The sequence below is a fragment of the Phyllopteryx taeniolatus genome, chromosome 1 (assembly GCF_024500385.1).
Source record: "Phyllopteryx taeniolatus isolate TA_2022b chromosome 1, UOR_Ptae_1.2, whole genome shotgun sequence".
Classification (NCBI taxonomy): domain Eukaryota; kingdom Metazoa; phylum Chordata; class Actinopteri; order Syngnathiformes; family Syngnathidae; genus Phyllopteryx; species Phyllopteryx taeniolatus.
In genome coordinates this window covers 31,075,634-31,095,922 of record NC_084502.1, presented here as the reverse complement: position 1 = coordinate 31,095,922, position 20,289 = coordinate 31,075,634, and the positions used below count along the sequence as shown (strand labels likewise).

The 20,289-nt window shown below is 43.2% G+C and overlaps 1 protein-coding gene across 1 annotated transcript in view; it reads left to right on the top strand.

Annotated features, from left to right (window-relative positions):
- Nucleotides 1-607: 607 nt before the first annotated feature.
- elapor1 (endosome-lysosome associated apoptosis and autophagy regulator 1) overlaps nucleotides 608-20,289 on the top strand; it is a 36,439-nt gene continuing 16,757 nt past the window's right edge. Inside the window, exons 1-13 of the mRNA XM_061788623.1 lie at nucleotides 608-799; nucleotides 4,958-5,078; nucleotides 5,157-5,337; nucleotides 7,591-7,738; nucleotides 8,740-8,820; nucleotides 13,396-13,501; nucleotides 13,927-14,076; nucleotides 14,504-14,592; nucleotides 15,826-16,006; nucleotides 17,148-17,276; nucleotides 17,503-17,593; nucleotides 17,675-17,780; nucleotides 17,865-18,002. Of these exons, the coding sequence (XP_061644607.1) occupies nucleotides 728-799; nucleotides 4,958-5,078; nucleotides 5,157-5,337; nucleotides 7,591-7,738; nucleotides 8,740-8,820; nucleotides 13,396-13,501; nucleotides 13,927-14,076; nucleotides 14,504-14,592; nucleotides 15,826-16,006; nucleotides 17,148-17,276; nucleotides 17,503-17,593; nucleotides 17,675-17,780; nucleotides 17,865-18,002 (1,593 nt within the window). The 5' untranslated portion in view covers nucleotides 608-727. The remainder of the gene's footprint in view (nucleotides 800-4,957; nucleotides 5,079-5,156; nucleotides 5,338-7,590; nucleotides 7,739-8,739; nucleotides 8,821-13,395; nucleotides 13,502-13,926; nucleotides 14,077-14,503; nucleotides 14,593-15,825; nucleotides 16,007-17,147; nucleotides 17,277-17,502; nucleotides 17,594-17,674; nucleotides 17,781-17,864; nucleotides 18,003-20,289) is intronic.

Genomic DNA, 20,289 nt, shown 5'->3' with positions numbered 1-20,289 from the left:
AAATATTGGCGACAATTTGCTGCATGGCTTTCATTCGCAGAAGGAGCAAATTGGTTTTACATTTTGAGCATTTCCAGATTTGTTTTCTAGCTATTTTACCACTTTTAATTCATAAAAAGTAATGAGTTAAATAACAGACAAAGTGGGGACATACCAATAGTATTGATTTGTAAAGCAATCGAGCACTTACTAGTACAGTGGACCCCCTGCATACTAGCGGTTAGGCACCCGCAGATTCACCGATTGGATTTTTTATTTTTTTTCATTTTTAAAAATAATTTTACTCCATTTCCCCCTCCCCCTTTAGGGGTAATCAACCCTGAAAACACTTATTGGCTGTTTATCCCCATGATTCAAGATTTTTTTTTTCCCCAATGCAATTAGAATGGATCTGAACTATCCGCGGATTTCCGCTGTTTGCGGTCTTTTGTATAAGGAAATGTGCTCCTCATTGTGTTGCTGACGTGGAATAAGTGCCAATATTCGTAGTATTAGAGAGGTCCTGTAAGTACAGCAGTTGAATCAAGGTACTTATAGCCTTTACCTGAGGTTTTTTTTTTTTTCCTCGACTTCTACTTAAGTACAGAGTACACGCTACTTGTGCAGTGAACAATGACTCATCAGCAGTGTTTGTTGAGAGCGAGGCCGCACCTGAGGGCTATGGGGGCGGCCTCTTCCTCTTCCTCCACCTGCGACTCCCATCACTCGGACCCTGACAGCAGACACCATGCACCTCCGACACCTTCTGCTCTGCTTGCTTTTTGCGCACGCATCTGCAGATTTACCCATGTGCAAAGAGGTAAGAGGTTTTAGTATTATTATGAGAAGTCGGGGTGACTTTTTTTTCTTTCTTTTGGGTTGTCCATATGCATGCACATAAATATCTCATTATGTTGACTGGTTGTCATGCAATGGGTGAATGCTTCAAAAGTATGTTATTATTATGATGATGAATGCAGCTTTCTTAAAAGTAAACCATTCTCACTTGAAAATGTTGGACACTATTTGTTTAATGTCGCAACGGGCTGTGGAAAGTACATGTGTGTGGGAAATGAATATATGCTTCCACAACAGCTGTTTTATACAAAGGTCTCAATTCATTCCAATTCTTGTTTAACTCTCCTGTTAGCTTTGTTTGTTTGTTTGTTTTTTGCTATGCTAAACGTTGTGAGAGATACAGTAACTATATCTTATATCTATAATGCAGATTGATAAAATAGCCCATAGTAAATCCATCTGTCTGTTCGCTGAAGCGCTTATCCTTACTAATGTCGCGGGTTTGCTGGCGCCTATGCCAGCTGACTTTGGGCGAGAGGCGGCGTACAGCTTGAACTGGTCGCCCGCCAATCACAGTCCCACAATAAATGCGTTATTAAATGTTTTGGATTTCAACAAATGTTTTTTATAAATGGTCAGTGCCAATTACATATTTTAAATGGTGGTGAAATACGCTTTGTCCATGAGTGAGATGAAATGAATGTAAGCCCTACTCTAAAAAATCTTTTTATTAGAGGCAAGGTAAGGTTTTTTTTGTAGAGCACAACTCACACACAAGGCAATTCAAAGTGCTATATAGCTGCAGTACATACAATTAGAAGGAAGCGAATTACATAAAACAAATATCTTTATAACAGTGTTCTGCTCCAATTTGCCCCTTGTGTCACTGCTTGTTCACTTTTTAATATAGCATATCTATTAAAAAGGTAGATAATATATCATAAAAGATAAAGGTCCTCCAATGTTTGTGACAAACACTTTTCTTTGTCAGTTTGACCTGCAACATAACAGAAGGGTTAACGACTGATTTGACTGCGTAAAGATCAAAAGCAGCCTACTAATGAAGCATATTTACATCTTATGTGTGGAATAAAAGAATGTTCATAGGCCGGGCCTTTAGTCAATTAAATTGTAAATTTGAAACCCTTGGACCATAAACGATGCAGAGTTAAAGACAAATGATATAAAATCTCCGATGTATGCGGTGTAAAACACCACCTCATCAACTATACAACAATGACAAAAAACTCATTCACCAGACTATTCCAAGTATTTCAATCATCTTTTAAAAAAAAAAAAAAAAAAAAGATCAAATGGTTTAAAGTAAAATTTCACCAACACTTGCGCTACAGCGAAGTGAAAAGTTTTCTCAATCATTATTTACAAATTCTTTTGGCACAAAACATTCAGGCTTCTGTTATAAAACAAAATGTAAATGTCAGGAAAGCCTACTGAAACGTCTGAAATTTATTTGGGATTAATTAGAGGCACTTGAAATGGTGACAGGTGTGTGCTGACTTCCATTTAACATGAGTTTGAATGTGATTGGCTAATTATGAACAAACCCATCCCAGTTACAAGAGGGTGTGTACACTTGTGCAACCACATTATTCTAGTTACATACCCTGCCAAAATGTAAAAAAAAAATATAAGAATCATCAATTGAGCTCTACAGGTTCTAGGCCACATTAATAATGGAAAATGTTTTGAAAAGATATATCTTGGTCTCTTTTTTTTGTTTATATCACAAAAACTGTTTGAAACGGGGGTGGGTAGATTTTTCTATATCCACTGTATTTGTACTTGACACATCTGAGAACACAATCAACCAACAGGTTTGATTTAAAGCTTTTTTGTTTCATTACCTCAAATACAGTTTTCTTCTTAGGCTACTTTACCGAATGTCATACTCGTAATACAGTACTGTATTCAACATTCATTGTAGGATGCTGATTAAAAGCAGCTCCCCCCCGGTTCTTGATTGTTTCCTTAGTTTTTCCTGATTTGTCATTGCCATGGCTACCTTGCCGTTTGCTCAAGTGACCTTTTAAAGCTTGTGGCCCGTGTCCAATTGGATGCATTTTAACATCAGAACAGAGGTGCAAGGCCCATCTGCTACCCTCGGAGCCACGGTCTAATGGAAAACCCAAGGTCCTGCCCACTCCTGTTGATGCTGTGTTTCTGTTAACTATTAATCCCGCATGGCTTAGACCACCACCGCATGAGCCTTAGCTCAGTATACAGACAACAAGATAACAGTCTGGTCCTAAATGATATTCCTGCAGGTGCACTCTGTTGTTTGTCAGTCACCTACTAAGTACTGCTAAGGCCCCAAAGACAAATAGAAAAAAAAGCCTGTCCCCCCCCCCCCCCCCCCGCCACCAAATGTTCACAAAGGGGTTGGAGCACCAAAAGAAAGGAACAGAGTTTGTATCACGCACTCCACAAGGAAGATTAAAATATTAGGAACGAGCTCTTGGGCAAATATTAGCCTCGCCTTGTATTTGGAAAGGAGGCTGTCCTCATCTTCACAGTTAAAACCTGTTCCTTACTCCTGACTTGTAGGACGACTGCTTTTTTTTTTTTCATAATTATGTGACAATGGGATAAGCGATGTGGCCTTTTTTCACAAATATCCGACTTATGATTTTAAGTAATTTTTTCCCCCTCCCCTTTGCTTATAGAAGAGGCAACTGACGATATTACTAAAAGCTTTGCATTTTGCTTCCCCCATCTGGAATTTGCTATATTTCTCCTGATACCAAACAAGCTATGAAACTTTTTTCCGTCTAAGCATTAACTTAAATGTTTTTTCCCACTAATAAAGTGAAAATATTTGTTCCGTGACCATGCTCATATCTCAGAACACTCGTATCTTAAATCATCTTTCAATTCAAATAATCTGTTCCAGCTCCCTAAAAAACACAACCATTTGATTTATTAACACAATTTTTAATAAGGAAAATTTCACTTACTATATATGTATATACTGTATACATATATATTGTCATATATTTAAGCCTGCCTTGTTTTTAATGAAGACTTAGGCCTACCATGCTTCTCTGTTTTAAAGTTGGTCGTTTTGGTGGTGCATGGAGAGCAAAGAATTTCTTTAGGGGGTACTCGCCGTAAAAAGTTCGAGAGCCACTGGTTTAAACTATTAATATAGTCAATTACAGCTAAGCCGAAAGGCGAAGCTCTCGATTTACCGGTTGATCTACGTTCCTACCCTCACCTATGGTCACGAGCTGTGGGTTGTGACCGAAAGAACAAGATCCCGGATACAAGCGCCAAAATGAGTTTCCTCCGCCGGGGGTCCGGGCTCTCCCTTAGAGATAGGGTGAGAAGCTCGGTCATCCGGGAGGAGCTCATAGAAGAGCCGCTGGTCCTCTGCATTGAGAGGAGCCAGATGAGGTGGCTCGGGCATCTGTTTAGGATGCCTCCCTGACGCCTCCCTGGTGAGGTGTTCCGGGCACGTCCCACCAGGAGGAGACCCCGGGGACGACCCAGGACACGCTGGAGAGACTACGTCTCTCGGCTTGCCTGGGAACGCCTCGGGATCCCCTCGGAAGAGCCAGAGGAAGTGGCTGGGGAGAGGGAAGTCTGGGCTTCCCTGCTGAGGCTGCTGCCCCCGCAACCTGACCTCGGATAAGCGGAAGACGATGGATGGATGGATGGATATAGTCAATTATGAATATTTTTCGGGGATATAGTCAGTTATCAATATTTTTCGGGGTAGTGTCAGTTACTTATGGTTTTTCATTCACAGCAGGTTTCGGTCCCTATTGAGGGTTAACTTTATTTCTAATATTTCGGTGCAAGTTGATGCAAGTTAATGCTGGGGGAAAAATGTTAGCAAATCCCAGCAAGGGACAGTAAAACCTTTTTGGAATAATGTCATTGTCATATTCTATTGGAAAATTCTAAATCGTATTTTTGGATAAATCTGGTATTTTATTTTAAGGCCATGTTACCCAGGCCTACACTGTAGTGCTGTTTTTGCAAAGGTGTCTTGTTCGTAACCAGTGTGAATGTGCCACCCGTTTGTCCTTCATTGGAGGATACAAATGTGAAATTGTTTAGTGCTGTGTTTGCAAAGGTGTCTGCTGTCCTTAACAAGTGTGAATGTCCCACCTGTTTGTTCCCTCCGCCCCCCACCCACCTCCCCGCGCGCACACAGTCAGATTACCACTTTGAGTACACCGAGTGCGACGTGCTGGGCTCTCGCTGGAGAGTGGCCATTCCCAACAAGGCCCAAACCTGCACCGGCCTCCCAGATCCAGTCAAAGGCACTCAGTGCAGTAAGTGATGTTCTGTTTAAAAGAGAACATCCAATGTACAAATACAAAGTAGATGGTCATTTTAATTTCCTTTTATAGCATTCTCCTGCAATGAGGGCGAGTTCCTGGACATGCGGACTCAGCTGTGCCAGAAGTGCGCGGCGGGGACTCACTCTTTGGGCTCTGGCGTGGCCTTCGACGAGTGGGATCGCCTGCCCACTGGCTTCATCACGCTCGGGATCAACACTAATGGCTGGGACGTACACACAGACTGCTCCAAGTTAGTAGCGCGCATTGGGGAATTACATCCTTACATTTCATTTAAAAAAAAAAATATCCATCCCTTTTCTACATGACATTTGAGAATGTTCGTAAACAAAAGAGCTACTTTTGGGCAGCAGAAGACAAGTTGCTACCGGTGACTGTCAACAGAAGCAATTCCACATTTCCCAAATTTGGTATTAAAGTATTTATAAAAGTTTTACTTTTCCGGATGTGTGTATACATTTTTGGGGCCGACTCTGTATAATATAATGGGAAATATTTTCCACATTCCAGAAATGTCCACGTTCCCAAAATTACACACTTTCACAACAAAATCCCTAAATTAAGAGACATTTGACATATTTACCTCCCTGTGCCACATTTCTCGAGTGATTCAAACCATCCATTTTCTGAACTTCTTGCAGCCCATTGGGTCAGGATGCACTGGCTCCATGTGCTCCTGTATGCGTTTCCTCCATTTCCTGTGTTCTTTACGACACTCCAAAGTGTTGTATTGGCGGGACATACTCTTCCTGGTGGCTCCATTCTGGCCAGCGAGACAACTTGCTCATGCGCCTCCGGCCACAGGCTGCATCCCCATCCTGATCGCCTCCAGCTCAGAGTGGGGCCACTGGGAAGCCCAGTACTTCATTCTCAGAATGCAGCGGTGATGTAGGGCATACAATTTCCAATGCGCGGGCGAGTTCCACACAGCGGTTGGACACCAATAGGTGGAAGTTGTTTGATGCATGGTGTTTTTTGTCACCGGCTGTTTACTGCCCACTGCTCTGTTTCCGCCTTTTTCACCGTCCGCTCTTAAGGTGTCGCTTGTTGTCATGCTGCCATTAATTGTACTACAGTGGGCGCTTCCCTTGTCTTGAAGGGTGCCCAAAAACTTAATCCGCCGACACGACTAGTGGCTCTTTCGTGGGATCTGTCGTTGGTCCTGAAAGCCCTGGGCCTCCTCCGTTTGAACCTGTTAATCAGCTGGACCTGAGGTGGCTGTCAATTAAGACAGCTTTCCTTTCGGCTATGGTTTCAGGTTAGCGTGCGAGTGAACTACATGTGCTGTTAGTGGAACGCTGACAGTTCAGCTGTGACCCTCTGGCCTACTGCCTCTTTCCTCCCCATAGTGTTGTCAGGAGCAGGTGACGCCCAACCGATCTAGTTGGCACGTTTTGACTCAGGTTCCGCTGTCGAACATCTGTGCCCTGTCCGCACTGTGGAGGCCTATACACTACATTTTGCCACTACAGGAGTACGGAAATTGGATGTGTTCGGCGGACCCTCGTAAAGGTCTGGCTCTTTCCAAGCAACGACTTGCTCGATGGGTCGTTGCGGCTATTGCACAAGTGTATGTCTCCTAGTGCAGACCGCTTCCTTAGGGGGTAAAAGCATCACTCTACCAGAAGCCTCGCAACCTCCAGTGCTGCCATGACAGGAGTTCCTCTGGCAGATATCTGCGTGGCTGTCTCTTGGACAGCGCCCTCTACGTTTGCTAGATTCTCCAGGGTGAACGTGGCAGTCTCCCAATCACTTCATGGGGTTTTACGCCGCCGTTGCTCTTCCTGAGGTGGATCTCTGTGGTGGTCAGTGGATTCCTCTTGACTTTGTTGTTTCGCCTCATCCAGCGTTTGAAGCACCGCCTCTGGTGGTCAGGAAGGTTGAAATAGAAGGAAAGTTATGGATGTAACTACAGTTCTATGAATACCGCATGACCGCCAGAAATTCCGGTCCCTTGGAATCCTAGTGTGGTCTCGAGAAGATTAAGGGACTTGCCTTGTCACATGTGACTTTGTTATTAAAATCTTGACCTGCGCATACGCTAGAGGGATCATTCCACCTTAAAACAGTTGAGCTAATCTAAGATATTTATGGAACTATATATCACATTCCCTAAATTCACACATTTTCACAATAAAATTCCCAAATCAAGAGATACAGTATTTTACATATTTATGTTCTCCTTCCAGATTTCTGAACCGATTCAAACTTCAAACAGTTCAGCTCATTTAGGACACTAAGGAACTACTTATCACATGACCAAAAATTGCCACATTTTTCAGTATTTCACATATTTCATTATAAAATGAACACATAAATGCACATATTTTAAATGGTTACCCCCTCCTTCCACATTTCTTGACTCATTCAAACCAGCCCAGCATTTCAGTTCACTGTTAGCTTTTCAGCATTCGCATGTAATTTCTGCCGATAGCATTCTCTAATTCTATTATTTCCCCCCCCCCCCCCCCCCTCCTGTCTCCAGCTCCACCTGGACACCGATGGGCGATTACATCGCCTCGAACACGGATGAGTGCACAGCCACGCTGTCGTATTCCGTGAACCTGAAGAAACCAGGACGCGTGTCCTTTGACTACTTATATTCCGACACCAGCATCTACTTTGAGTTCTTTGTAAGTGGATTTAGTAAGGTAACCATGGCTTAAAGCACTCCAGTGTAGTGCTGGAAAGACTTACCCCATGTATGTGTCTTAAAAACAAAACAAAAACTGCTCACGTGACATGGTGAGCGATTGCAGATTGAAGTTCTTAATTTGTGAAATGGAAATACCCTATTTAAATACACCCTAGGCATGTTTTTGTTGCATTTACGGCATTTCAATGTTTTGAAAGGCCTATAAACACACCTAAAACAATTCATTTAAACATAATATACTGAGAGAGAGCATGAGCAATACATAAAACACAAATATTGTACAAACAGTATAAAAAATAGAGTAACAACTGTAATCAAAATCTGCAATATAGTGGAAATGCGAAGCATGAATTAACCCACGAAGCTTTTTTTTTTTCTCATCTTCACCCTCAAGACAGCCCCGAAAAAAACCATTTCGTCCACAGAGATTTTTGTCACTTGAAGCCATGGTTAATTCATTCATTAAAGATTTGTCTCTCCAAAACTCAACAGTTCATTATGTTGTGCATTTCTTTCACACTTTTTCACAGCTACAGTAGCTATACTTATGCATATCCATCCACCCATTTTCTGTACCGCTTTATCCTCACAAGGGTCGCAGGCGTGCTGCAGCCTATCTTCGGGCGAGAGGCGGGGTACACCCTGAACTGTTCACCAGCCAATCGCAGGGCACATAGAAACAAACAACCATTCGCGCACACATTCACACTTAAGGGCAATTTAGAGTGTCCAATCAACCTGCCATGCATGTTTTTGCGATGTGGGAGGAAACCCACGCAGGCATGGGGAGAACATGCAAACTCCACACAGGCGTGGCCGGGATTTGAACCCCGGCCCTCAGAACTGTGAGGCAGATGTGCTAACCAGTCGAACACCGTGCTGCCTCTATGCACATCAATACTTTTATACACACACACACACACACAAAAGCAAGGCAGTGTTAAAGGAGCTCTTGAATACACTTTCTCTCCGTTGCAGGTCCAAAACGACCAGTGTCAGTCCACCGACTCTACCAGCCGCTGGATGAAGATCTCTGAGAGCAACTGGAGCCAGCATGAGGTTTGGACTCTTTTCCCTGGCTGCCCTTACTTTAGTACGGTGGACCAGGGGTGGGCAAACATTTTAATAATAAACAGATGGGCCAGCTCATCTGTGGATGAGTTTAAAAATGGTTAAATTCTGTGTATGTAAAATGTCATCGGTGTCGGACGGAATCTCCAAAATGTCTAATTTTCAGGAAAGGGAAAAAAAACTCCACTCACTAAATCATTAAAGTTGGAATAATACATTATTTTTCGCTAATTTACAGCTAAAAAAAATGCTAATTTGAATTGATTTATTGATTCTTACGACCCACAGCGCCAATACACATTAGTTTTATTAACGCTTCTTAGGGGGAAATTAACACTCACTGACATAACGCAGCATTCTCAAGTATTTACAGTGATGCTCGGCATGCTGGGAATACCGCCGACGCCGAGGAGTGACCTCATCGTTTACGCACTTGAAAACATGGGGGCGTGCTGTCAGAGCTGGTCTGCGGCGGAAATGTTTTTATCGACTTGTAACTTCTTTTTTTTTAATCAAGTTGTTGCTTTAATTAACGCTTAAATTCAATTGAAACTACTGTGCCTAGTAGACGACTGAGCTCCATCTTCATATATTACATGACTTTTACCTCGATAAAAAACAAGTTCCAAGTTGATAAAAATATGTCCACGGCAGACCAGCTCTGATAGCAAGCGGCCATATTGTCAACTGCGTAGACGATGAAGTCACAGCGCAGCTTCAGAGGAATTCACAGCAAGCCAAACGTCGTCGTAAATAGCTGTTAAGAATGCTGCGTTATGGTAGTTAGTGTCAGTTATCCCCGAAATATTGTTAACAGATCTTACGTGTGCTTATCCCCCCTCTTCATGTTGTTGTTGTGTGCTCACTAATGTTTGATTATTTTGTACCACGAATGAGTTTTGCGTCGACATGCGTCGTTGTCACTGCATTTAGCATGTATGTGGCTCGTGTCAATAATTCGCTGCAGTTGACATTATCTACAATTTAGCAACAATATCTCAATTATACCAGTAGGGTGCACACTGTCACAATGTTCGATATAGTATATAGGAGATATTGAAAGTCAGCATTATTTATATAAACTTACAATTTTAAATCAATGCATGCATAAATAATTAAATACATATGAAAGGCATGGTGAGAAGCTCGGTCATCCGGGAGGATCTCAGAGTAGAGCCGCTGCTCCTTCACATCGAGAGTAGTCAGATGAGGTGGCTGGGGCATCTGACTCGGATGCCTCCCGGACGCCTCCCTGGTGAGGTGTTCCGGGCACGTCCCACTGGGAGGAGACCCCGGGGACGACCCAGGACACGCTGGAGAGACTGCATCCTCCGGCTGGCCTGGGAACGCCTCGGGATCCCCCCGGAAGGGATGGATGAAGTGGCTGGGGAGAGGGAAGTCTGGGCGTCCCTGCTAAAGCTACTGCCCCCGTGACCCGACCTCGGGAAAGCGGTAGAAAATGGGTGGATGGATGGATGAAAGGCATTTTAAATGTGGATGGTCACTAACGTTTTTTAGCACATGAAAATATGAGAAATTCATGCGCATAGTACAATAGGTAGAAGACTTCCTGATTTTTGGGGTCGACTTTAGAAGTGCACATTATCCTCGAGAGCATATTATACACGAGAAATTACGGTAACTGTTTTCACTCATTTTGGTCTTGAAAAGAACACCTAGACTTTCAATCTTGAGGTGACATAATGCCACGAGGCTCCGGTGGAGTCAAGAGGAGGTGGAGTTATATGAGTAGGGGTTATTCTAAAGGAAGAGTTAGCTAAGAATGTCTTGGAGGTGAAAAGAGTATCAGATCGAGTGATGAGGCTGAAACTTGAAATTGAGGGTGTTATGTATAATGTTATTAGTGGCTATGACCCACAGGTAGCATGTGACCTAGAGGTGAAACAAAAATTTTGGAAGGAGCTAGATCCCAGACACAGACAGAGACAGGAATACATGGAGATGCAACATAGGGCAAAGGTAGAGGTTGCAAAGGCCACAAACAAACAAGAGGCATATGATAACATGTATGCCAGGTTGACACTAAAGAAGGAGAAAATGATCTATACAGGTTAGCCAGATAGAGGGATAGAGATGGGAAGGATGTGCAGCAGGTAAGGGTGATTAAGGAGGTTGACTGGTGCCAGTAGTGTGCTGGATAGATGGAAAGAATACTTTGAGGAGTTGATGAATGATGAAAATGAGAGAGAAGGAAGAGTAGAAGAGGCAAGTGTGGTGGACCACGAAGTGGCAATGGTTAGTAAGGGGGAAGTTACAAAGGCATTAAAGAGGATGAAAAATGGAAAGGCAGTTGGTCCTGATGATAAACCTGTGGAGGTATGGAAGCATCTAGGAGAGGTGACAGTGGAGTTTTTGACCAGCTTGTTCAACAGAATTCTCGCAGGTGAGAAGATGCCTGAGGAATGGAGAAAAAGTGTGCAGGTTCCCATTTTTAAGAACACGGGTGATGCGCAGGGCTGTGGGAACGATAGAGGAATAAAGTTGATGAGCCACACAATTAAGTTTTGGGAAAGATTAGTGGAAGCTAGACTAAGGACAGATGTGAGTATTTGCAAGCAACAGTATGGTTTCATGGTGCAGGAACCTGAATTTTATAATCACCTATTAACTCTCGAGGTTCCATGCGTGTTCGTTTTCGTGAAAGAACTACAATTATAACGACGTGTTAAAAACCAACCAATTTATTCATGACAGAGGAGTCTATACATTTTACAGAGCTCTGGGTCAGCAACTATGTTTATCCTAGCCTCAGCAGAGACAGCGCAGACTGAACAAAGCTATCTGTTCCTGCCCCTGATTTATACAATGTTTCAAAGAGGAAGTAGGAAATCGCTGTCGTCTGATTGGTCCAGCACCCACTGACGTCATCGTTGCTATGCAGAATGATGACCATTAGCCGCTGGCTCCAGAGCGGTCTTCTCATGTTTACAGCAACCCCACGCAGCCATTGTCGTCTCCAACAGATTTTCTTTGTGGCCTCCACATGCACCCTTCTGGGAGCCTTCCTGCATCACACTCCCACACCCGTATCTGATTTACATTTTATACTTTCTCCAATAAACACCCTTGTTCACCCCCAGACCAGTTACACAATAAAATCCTTTAATGCCTATGAAAGAGTACCACAGATGCACTATATTTGACTTAAGGGTGTTGATGGAAAAGTACAGAGAAGGTCAGAAGGAGCTAGATTGTGTCTTTGTAGCTCTAGAGAAAGCCAATGACAGAGCACCCAGAGAGGAACTGTGGTAGTTCATTTGGAAGACTGGAGTGGGAGAGAAGTACAGTATGTTAGAATAATACAGGACATGTAGGAGGGCAGCAGAACAACGGTGAGGTGTGCTGTAGGTGTGACAGAGGAGTTTAAGTGGGAGGTGAGACTGCATCAGGGTTCAGCCCTGAGCCCCTTCCTGTTTGCAGTGGTGATGGAGAGGCTGACAGATGAGGTTAAACTGGAATCCCCGTGGACCATGATGTTTACAGATGACATTGTGATCTGTAGTGAAAGCAGGGAGCAGTGAAGGAACAGTTAGAAACGTGGAGGCATGCACTGGAAAGGAGAGTAATGAAGATTAGCCAACGTAAGACAATATATTGCATGAATGAGAGGGGTGGAGGGGGAAGAGTGAGGCTACAGGGAGAGGAGATAACGAGGGTGGAGGACTAGAAATCCTTGGGGTGAATAGTCCAGAACAATGGTGAGTGTGGTAAGGAAGTGAAGAAATGAGTCCAAGCAGGTTGGAATGGGTGGAGGAAGGTGTCAGGTGTGTTATGTGACAGAAGAGTCTCTGATAGGATGAAGTGCAAGGTTTATGAGACAGTGTGGAGGGCAGCCATGATGTACGGATTAGAGACAGTGGCACTGAAGAGACAACAGGAAGCAGAGCTGGAGGTGGCACACATGAAGACGTTGAGGTTCTCTTGAGGAGTGACCAGGTTGGATAGGATTAGAAATTAGCTCATCAGAAGGACAGCCAAGGTTAGATGTTTTGTAGACAAAGTTAGAGAGAGCAGACTTCGATGGTTTGGACATGTTCTGAGGAGGGAGAGTGAGTATATTGGTAGAAGGATGATGAGGATGGAGCTGCCAGGCAAGAGAGCTTGAAGAAGACCAAAGAGAAGGTTAATAGATATAGTGAAGGAAGACATGAGGGCAGTTGGTGTTAGAGAGGAAGATGCAGGAGATAAGCTGACATGGAAAAAGATGACACGCTGTGGCGACCCCTAAAGGAAAAGAAGAAACAAATAAACTCCACACAGAAAGGACAGAGCCCGGATTCGAACCTCCAACCTCAAAACTGTGAGGCAGATGTGCTAACCACTCCTTCACTTGTTTTATATTTTTTATTATTACAATCAATAATTTATTTAATGAAATAAATGAAAAAAGGGTGTAAATACATTTGATTTAGCCACATTTAAGAAACAAACACTGTCCATACTGTCCATATATGAAGGACGGTTCCTTGAAAGGCACTGGATGAATCCAAGTTATTGTTATCATGACGATGATGATGTATTATTTGATGCTGATTCCTTCAGGTCCAGCTCAACAGAGGCAACAATGTTCTGTTCTGGAGAACCACCGCCTACACTGTGCAGGGCCGGGCTGACAAAGCCGTGTTGTTGCGAAATATCGCCATCTCGGGTAGGTCCTCGGCTCGCTCGCTTGCTCGCTCGAATCTCAGTTGCTAGTTCAGTGTTTCAGAACCTTGAGGAGACAAGGCACATATTTTACATTGCAAAATCTTGCAGCAGACCACCAAACAAAAAATGTCTCAAAAAGTATATGAGTCATTCCAGAATTGGAGGACAAAGTAGACGTCAGGATTTTTGAAAAATGTATCATTTATTTGATCATTTTCCTTCTGCACGCTACTGGAAGATCATTTAATTGATCTGCCTGTTACTATACATCTCTGGCCTAGATAGATGAAAACAGATACTGTACTTTCTTTGTAGTGATCAAATATTTTTTTAATTGAAATTAAATCATTTATCATAGCACAGCGATTGGTAATCACTGTGTTATGTGTCAATATCCATCATGTGTACTTGCCGCTTTCCCTCCAGGCGTGGCCTACACGTCCGAGTGTTTCCGCTGCAAGCCTGGCACCCACAGCGCCAAGCCGGGATCTGCCCGCTGCGTCCCCTGCCCCGCTGATACCTACTCCAACAAGGGGGCCACCGTTTGCCAGGGCTGTGACCCTGATAAATACGCAGGTACACTCCAAGATGTCAATTTACTTTAGAGCAGGGGTTCTCAAACTTTTTGACGTTCATGTTATACACCTGAACTTTGTTTCTGTATGAGGCCGCAGAGACTTTGGGCTCTTTTCAAAAAGGGGTGGTCCGCGCCGTTGTGGTAGTGAACACGGCCGACTTCATTTACCGGCAATCAAAGCGGCTCCTCCCCTTTAAATGTGGCGCACTCACAGTATTGCATGGAGACGTCTCAATGTGGAAGAGGACTATGCGTAATCGCAGCCCACAATGACAATCTGACTCAATATGCAATATGACCTTGCAATTAGTAAATGAATATGATGACAGTGCTTCTCAGTTGTATTTATAAAAATGATCCTAAATTGCTTGTTGGCTGTGTGGCTGATGTTGATGTGAGCTATATATCCCTTTGGCATTTTTGCAGAGGTATCATCTGGAAGCTGTGAAGTAAGACCGGCATGCACAAACACAGACTACTTCTACACGCACACTCCCTGTGACGCTCATGGAAAGGTACGCTGGTCATTCACAAACCTTTCTCCCTGAGGGCCACTTTCAGAAAAAAGGAATTTCTGGTTCGAATCCAGGCTCCATCCTTCCTGTGTGGAGTTTGCATGTTCTCCCTGTGCTTGTGTGGGTTTTCTGTGGGTACTCTGGCTGCCTCCCACATTCCAAAACCACGTTTATTAGATTACCTGAAGACTCTACATTGTCCTTAGGTGTAAATCTGAGTGTGAATGGTTGTTTGTCTCACCCACAACCCTAATGAGGATAAGCGCTATAGAAAATGGATGGATGGATCTTGTAAAATTCAACTTAAAAAATCTTTTGAATAAAAGCTAGAGTAAATAAAAGCTAGGGTGATATAGTTTAACAATTTATTTTCTGTAGTATAAGGGTAGAGGCAACTGGGGTCATGACACTGAAAGCCCTGGCAAATGGCATGTTGCCCTTTATTGAGGAGGCAAATCAGAAGAACTACATTACTCCAGAAGATAGTTACAATGTGCCCTATTTTCATGACTAGCACAACTCCAGTACTGTGCTTGGTGTAACTGTGCGAGGAGGCAGGTTAGACCTAATTTGGTAATTTCGTGGACCGGCGTACCCCTAGCGCATTTAAAAGTGGGAGGTCTGTGCTGGTGTGAGCATCATCATAGCGGACTTCAATCATGTCCAATCGAAGCGGATTCTTGCATTCCCTTTAACAGCGGCGCAGTAGTCTCGTATGGAGACGACTCTAGTAAATGCGGAAGAGGACGCAACGATCCGTGCATGACTGGCGCATTGAACGTTAGCGGGTACCCTTCTTGAATACAGAATGAGCTGGTGAAAACCTCTGGTGACTTACATATGTCCACGCACCTCATTTATCCATAACTCTCCTTATCTATAACTCTCCAACGATCGTTCATCGCCTAACTGTGGTCGGATAGTTAGACAAACATATACGTGGCAAATGAATGGATAGATAGTTGCATGGATAACAGCGACAGACACATACAGTAAATGGATAGCTAGAGATGGATGGATAGATGAATGCTCTGCCATTGGCTGGGGTTAATCCATTGTCGGTTTATATCTGCAACCGTTCCTGTTGCCCAAAGTCAGCTGGGATAGGCTCCAGCTCACCCTACCCAACGCGACCCAAATGAGGACAATCTATAGGAGATGGATGAATTGATAGCATATTAATTTCTTTAGGTTGGTTAGGCTGAACTATTAGATAAGTATGTATCTATGCAGACTCAGCTGATGTACAAATGGATCGAGCCGAAAATCTGCAGCGAGACCGCCGAGGGCTCTGTAAAGCTGCCCGCATCAGCAGAGAAGCAAACGTGTCCGCCGTGCAACCCAGGATTTTTTCTGAGCAACACCTCGGACACCTGCCAACCGTGCGCTGACAATTTCTTCTCAAATGGAACAGGTGGACATTCCTCTTGGCCTTCTATTATATACCGGACTATATACTGTAAAGCAGCGATGTCAAACATATGACACATGGGCCAAAACTGGCCCACTAGGAGGTACAATCAGGCCAGTCGGATGAATTTGAAAGTGAAAAAAAATAAGACATAGTGGTGGTGGGGACTAAGAATAGATAGATAGATGCCAGATGCCAACCAAGTGGCTGCCGTTGCATTGGCTCGTGACAGTCATGGATATTTTGTCCAAAATTCTTCACTTACAACACCAAAAATAGTCACTATCCACCGTAAATTAGCGTATGATCGCCAGCATGAAATTACGATCGTCCAATGACTTTGTGTTCGTAACTACGACGCTCGCAGCAATACCCAGCAGCCTCGCTTAGCAGCTCAAGCCGACAGGGGAGCAAGCGGGGGCGATTTGGCCGCGTGCAGAAGCACGGTTGTTGAGGTGGGCTAACAGCTGAGGTAAACTCTAACCCCTGCAGACCGCCGCTCCTATGCAACGGCCTTCCCAACGTTTGGTCACTGGACATTAAATTAGAGAATCTACAAATGGAATTAATATCAAAACACACAACGAGCACACATCCATTAATTACTGGTGGCTTCGCTCAGCACCAACACCAGCCACAAATTCAAATGTCTTTCAATAAACATTAACTTAAATGATTGCCCATTCTTATATTGTTTAAAATAAAAAAAACCTTTTGAACCTATTTGAACCCGTGTATTATTTGAATATCTTATTATTTACCAATAACATAACATTTATACACGGCATCTCATCGCAATCTCATTGTACTGTTTACGGTGTGTATAGTGACCATAAAAAGGCATTCTATTTTAGGACCAGTTTAATATGAAACGATTGTATACAATATGCTTTAGTTGGGGGTCCCGTCTGCAGCTTTCCATCAGGTTGGGCAGTCGTTGGTATGGAAATTGTTAAAGACCCCTGATATAAACCATTAAAAAAATGATATTGGTTTGGAGAAGCAGCAAGGCTGTACAGTGGCTTAGAGAGTACGCAGAGATGTTAGACTGCTTTTCATGGTTTCTACAACAGAGACAATAAAGTTTATTGTATTGTACTCTATTCCATTCAATACTATTCTATTCTGTTCTGTTCTATTGTAGTCTGTGAAGGGTGCCCCGTAGGCACAGAAGCTGTGATTGGTTTGGAGTACAAATGGTGGAACACAATGCCGAGCAACATGAAGAGTTCTGTCCTACGGGCAGATTTGGATGACTCCGTGCGCCGCACTGGTGAATGAGAGCATCAAAATATATATGAAATAATAATCCTGATACTGTCAGCGTCGTTAGACATTTTTTAAATGTACAGGATTACTGTTTTAAGTAATATTTTAACATTATGAATTGTCATACAAGTAGAAGCAGAAGTTAAGTCTACTATTCATCAATTTAAAACAATAGATTAACATCTAGAGACGAAGAGCTTTTTTTTCTGTGTCCATTGCCATCATGACAGCGTGGGAGGTGGCCGGGGAGTACGTGTACACCACCCCCGGTGAGCGTGACACAGACTACCTCACGCTCACGCTCACAGTTCCAGGATACAGGTGAACTATTCAGCAGGATGGCATTGCGTCAGATATCTGTCAATGGTGTCTTTTCATGCACATGGCGTGTCTTTTTTGCAGGCTGCCAGAGTCTCTGGTAAATGACGGAAAGCAGAGTGAACTGTCTCGCATCACCTTCATCTTTGAAACCGTGTGTTCGGCAGACTGTACCTTGTTTTTCATGGCGGTAAGATGTCGTGCGTGGATCGTAGACCGGTGTCAGAATTGAACAATGAAGATTTTCCAAATTGACGTTCGGCTTTCTCGTCAGGGTTTTAATCGGTGGAACAACAACGAGGTGGAGCAGTGGAAGGGCAGCAACAGGAAACAGTCATACTCGTATTTGATTCAGAGCAACGCCACTGTCAGCTTCACCTGGACTTTCCAACGAACAGACAACGCCACAACGGTCAGGAATTTATTCGTCTCTTTCTTAACCTTACAAGGCAGGGACTTAGAAACTGTGGCCTGCGCACTAAAAAATTAGCTAGTGGTAGGAAATGACAGTTATATTAGGATTAAGTAGAGTGTTAAGGCCCTTAACCACTGTACTTAGTTTTCACGCCGCGCACCACGGGCTAGGGCACAGGTCGTTGCGCCATCCTTCCCGTATGTGGTGGTGGTTGCTAAGCAACTGAAAACAAAGCCTGATGCCTTTTGCTGGTTTGGACATAAAGTATGGATTTGTCATTGTTACAACAGAAAGCCCTGGCTTTGCTTATAATCAGGAGGAGTCTATAGAATAAGGAAAAAAGGCGCTGGTATTGCTGTTATTTTTAAGTCATTATTTCAGTGTAAAGAAATTATACTGGGTGATTTTAGCTCTTTTGAATATTTCTGTTTTTTAGTTAAAGGTGACCCAAAGGTTTTTATAGATGTCCAAGATAGAATAGAACATTTATGGAGGATTTTTCATAACTGCTGTCAGTTATTTGTACTGACTGCAACTACTTTGTCATAACAGGAGACTTTAACATTCATGTTCACAATAACATGGGAAAAAAAATCTGTAGAACTCTCTGCTATACTAGACACATTTGAAGAGTCCAACCCACACTCAGGGTCACATCTTAGACCTGGTCATCTCTAAGAATGTTGAAATTCTATCAATTGACATTAAGGATATGGCTATTTTTGACCATTTTAGTCTATTCTTTGAATTAAAGATTCTTCCAAAAGTTCAAACAACCTCTATGTCTATTAAGAAAAGGTACATAAATGAGAGTACCGCCACTAAGATTATTGAGACCATAGCTGTGCCGCAAATTGTGAATGCTGAGACAGTTGTTGAACTTTTGGAAAATGTCACCTCGAAAATCTCAAATGTCATGAATGCTGTCGCTCCTATTAAAACTAAGACAATCTTGAGGGGACCTAGAACACTGTGGAGGAGCACGATGGTAAAGACCTCTAAAGCAAAGTGTAGGAAAGCAGAACATAAGTGGAGAAAAACTAAACTTCAAATGGACTATGACCTCTACAGACAACGTCTTTGTGGTTTTAACCAAGAGTTATCGCTTAATATGACAACCCAGACAAGTGAATGTTCCATAAAATAGTCCAAAATTCTAAAGATGAAACTGTTAGAAAGTCAATGTTCTTTTATGTGTTCAAAGTGTAACTATCGGCTGCGGTTGGCATAACTTTGCGAGGAGGCAGGTTAGACCAGGTGTTTGTAATTTTTTTTTGGAAAAAAAGGAGCTGTCTGCGTCTCATGGGCGTGAACACAACTGACTTTATTCGCCGCCAATCAAAGCAGCTTCTTTCATTCGTTCCCTTTAAGTGAGGTGCAATGACGGTCCCCATGGAGAGAGAGATCCATTGTCACCTGGCTGGTGTGGCAAAAGAAAGCGTGAATAAATACAGTATGAGCTGGCGATGACCGCAGGAGACTTAAATATGTCAGTGGACTTCTGGTATCTATCCCCACCCATGCACAATCGCTCGTGCATGTGCCCCCCTTCCCCCATAGCTGCGTGCTGGCCATTGGGGTGATTAAAAAAATTTGAAATAGCCTAATAATGATGAGAATAGTAAGCAGCAGAACTACGGGTTGATTTCATGATGGTTTTAACCCAAACTTGCTATAATATTGTTCAAATCATTATGGAATCAACCCGTAATTCTGCTAGTTATCGCAGCCTATGCAGGGAGCCTGCTTTCCAGATTTCTGGGCTGTGTTTAGATTAGTAGGGGTACATACAACATATTCTCCCCCCCCAAAAAAAAAAACGTTTCCTTCTGCACAACGTGCGGTGGTGCATGTTGATTTTCGTGCAAGCTGGGCATATACCTAAGCAACGAAGGTGTGTCTTTAGGCATCTGCTCTGTGACTGAGAGCTCTATTTTTAGTGGCGCATGTTGATTTTCGTGCAAGCGCAAGACTCGCTGCGTGTAGACCAGTCTCCGCCAGGCTGAGCGGTGGAAACAAATAACCGTTGGAAGGGATAGAGATTAATAAGGTCCGCAGACTCATTTAAGTGGTCAGCGGTTTTTCACCAGCTCACTCTGTATTTCATTTCATTTAATTTAAGGGTATACCGCTAACGTTCAATGCTGCACAACGTGCAGAGCCCCATGAAAATGGAGCCCTATGAGTCTAACCTTTGCAAAATCTCAGCGCAACTAATAGATTGCGCTTCAAGTTCATATTTATAAAATATGTCATGTTTGAGACTAGGACATGCATAGAGAGC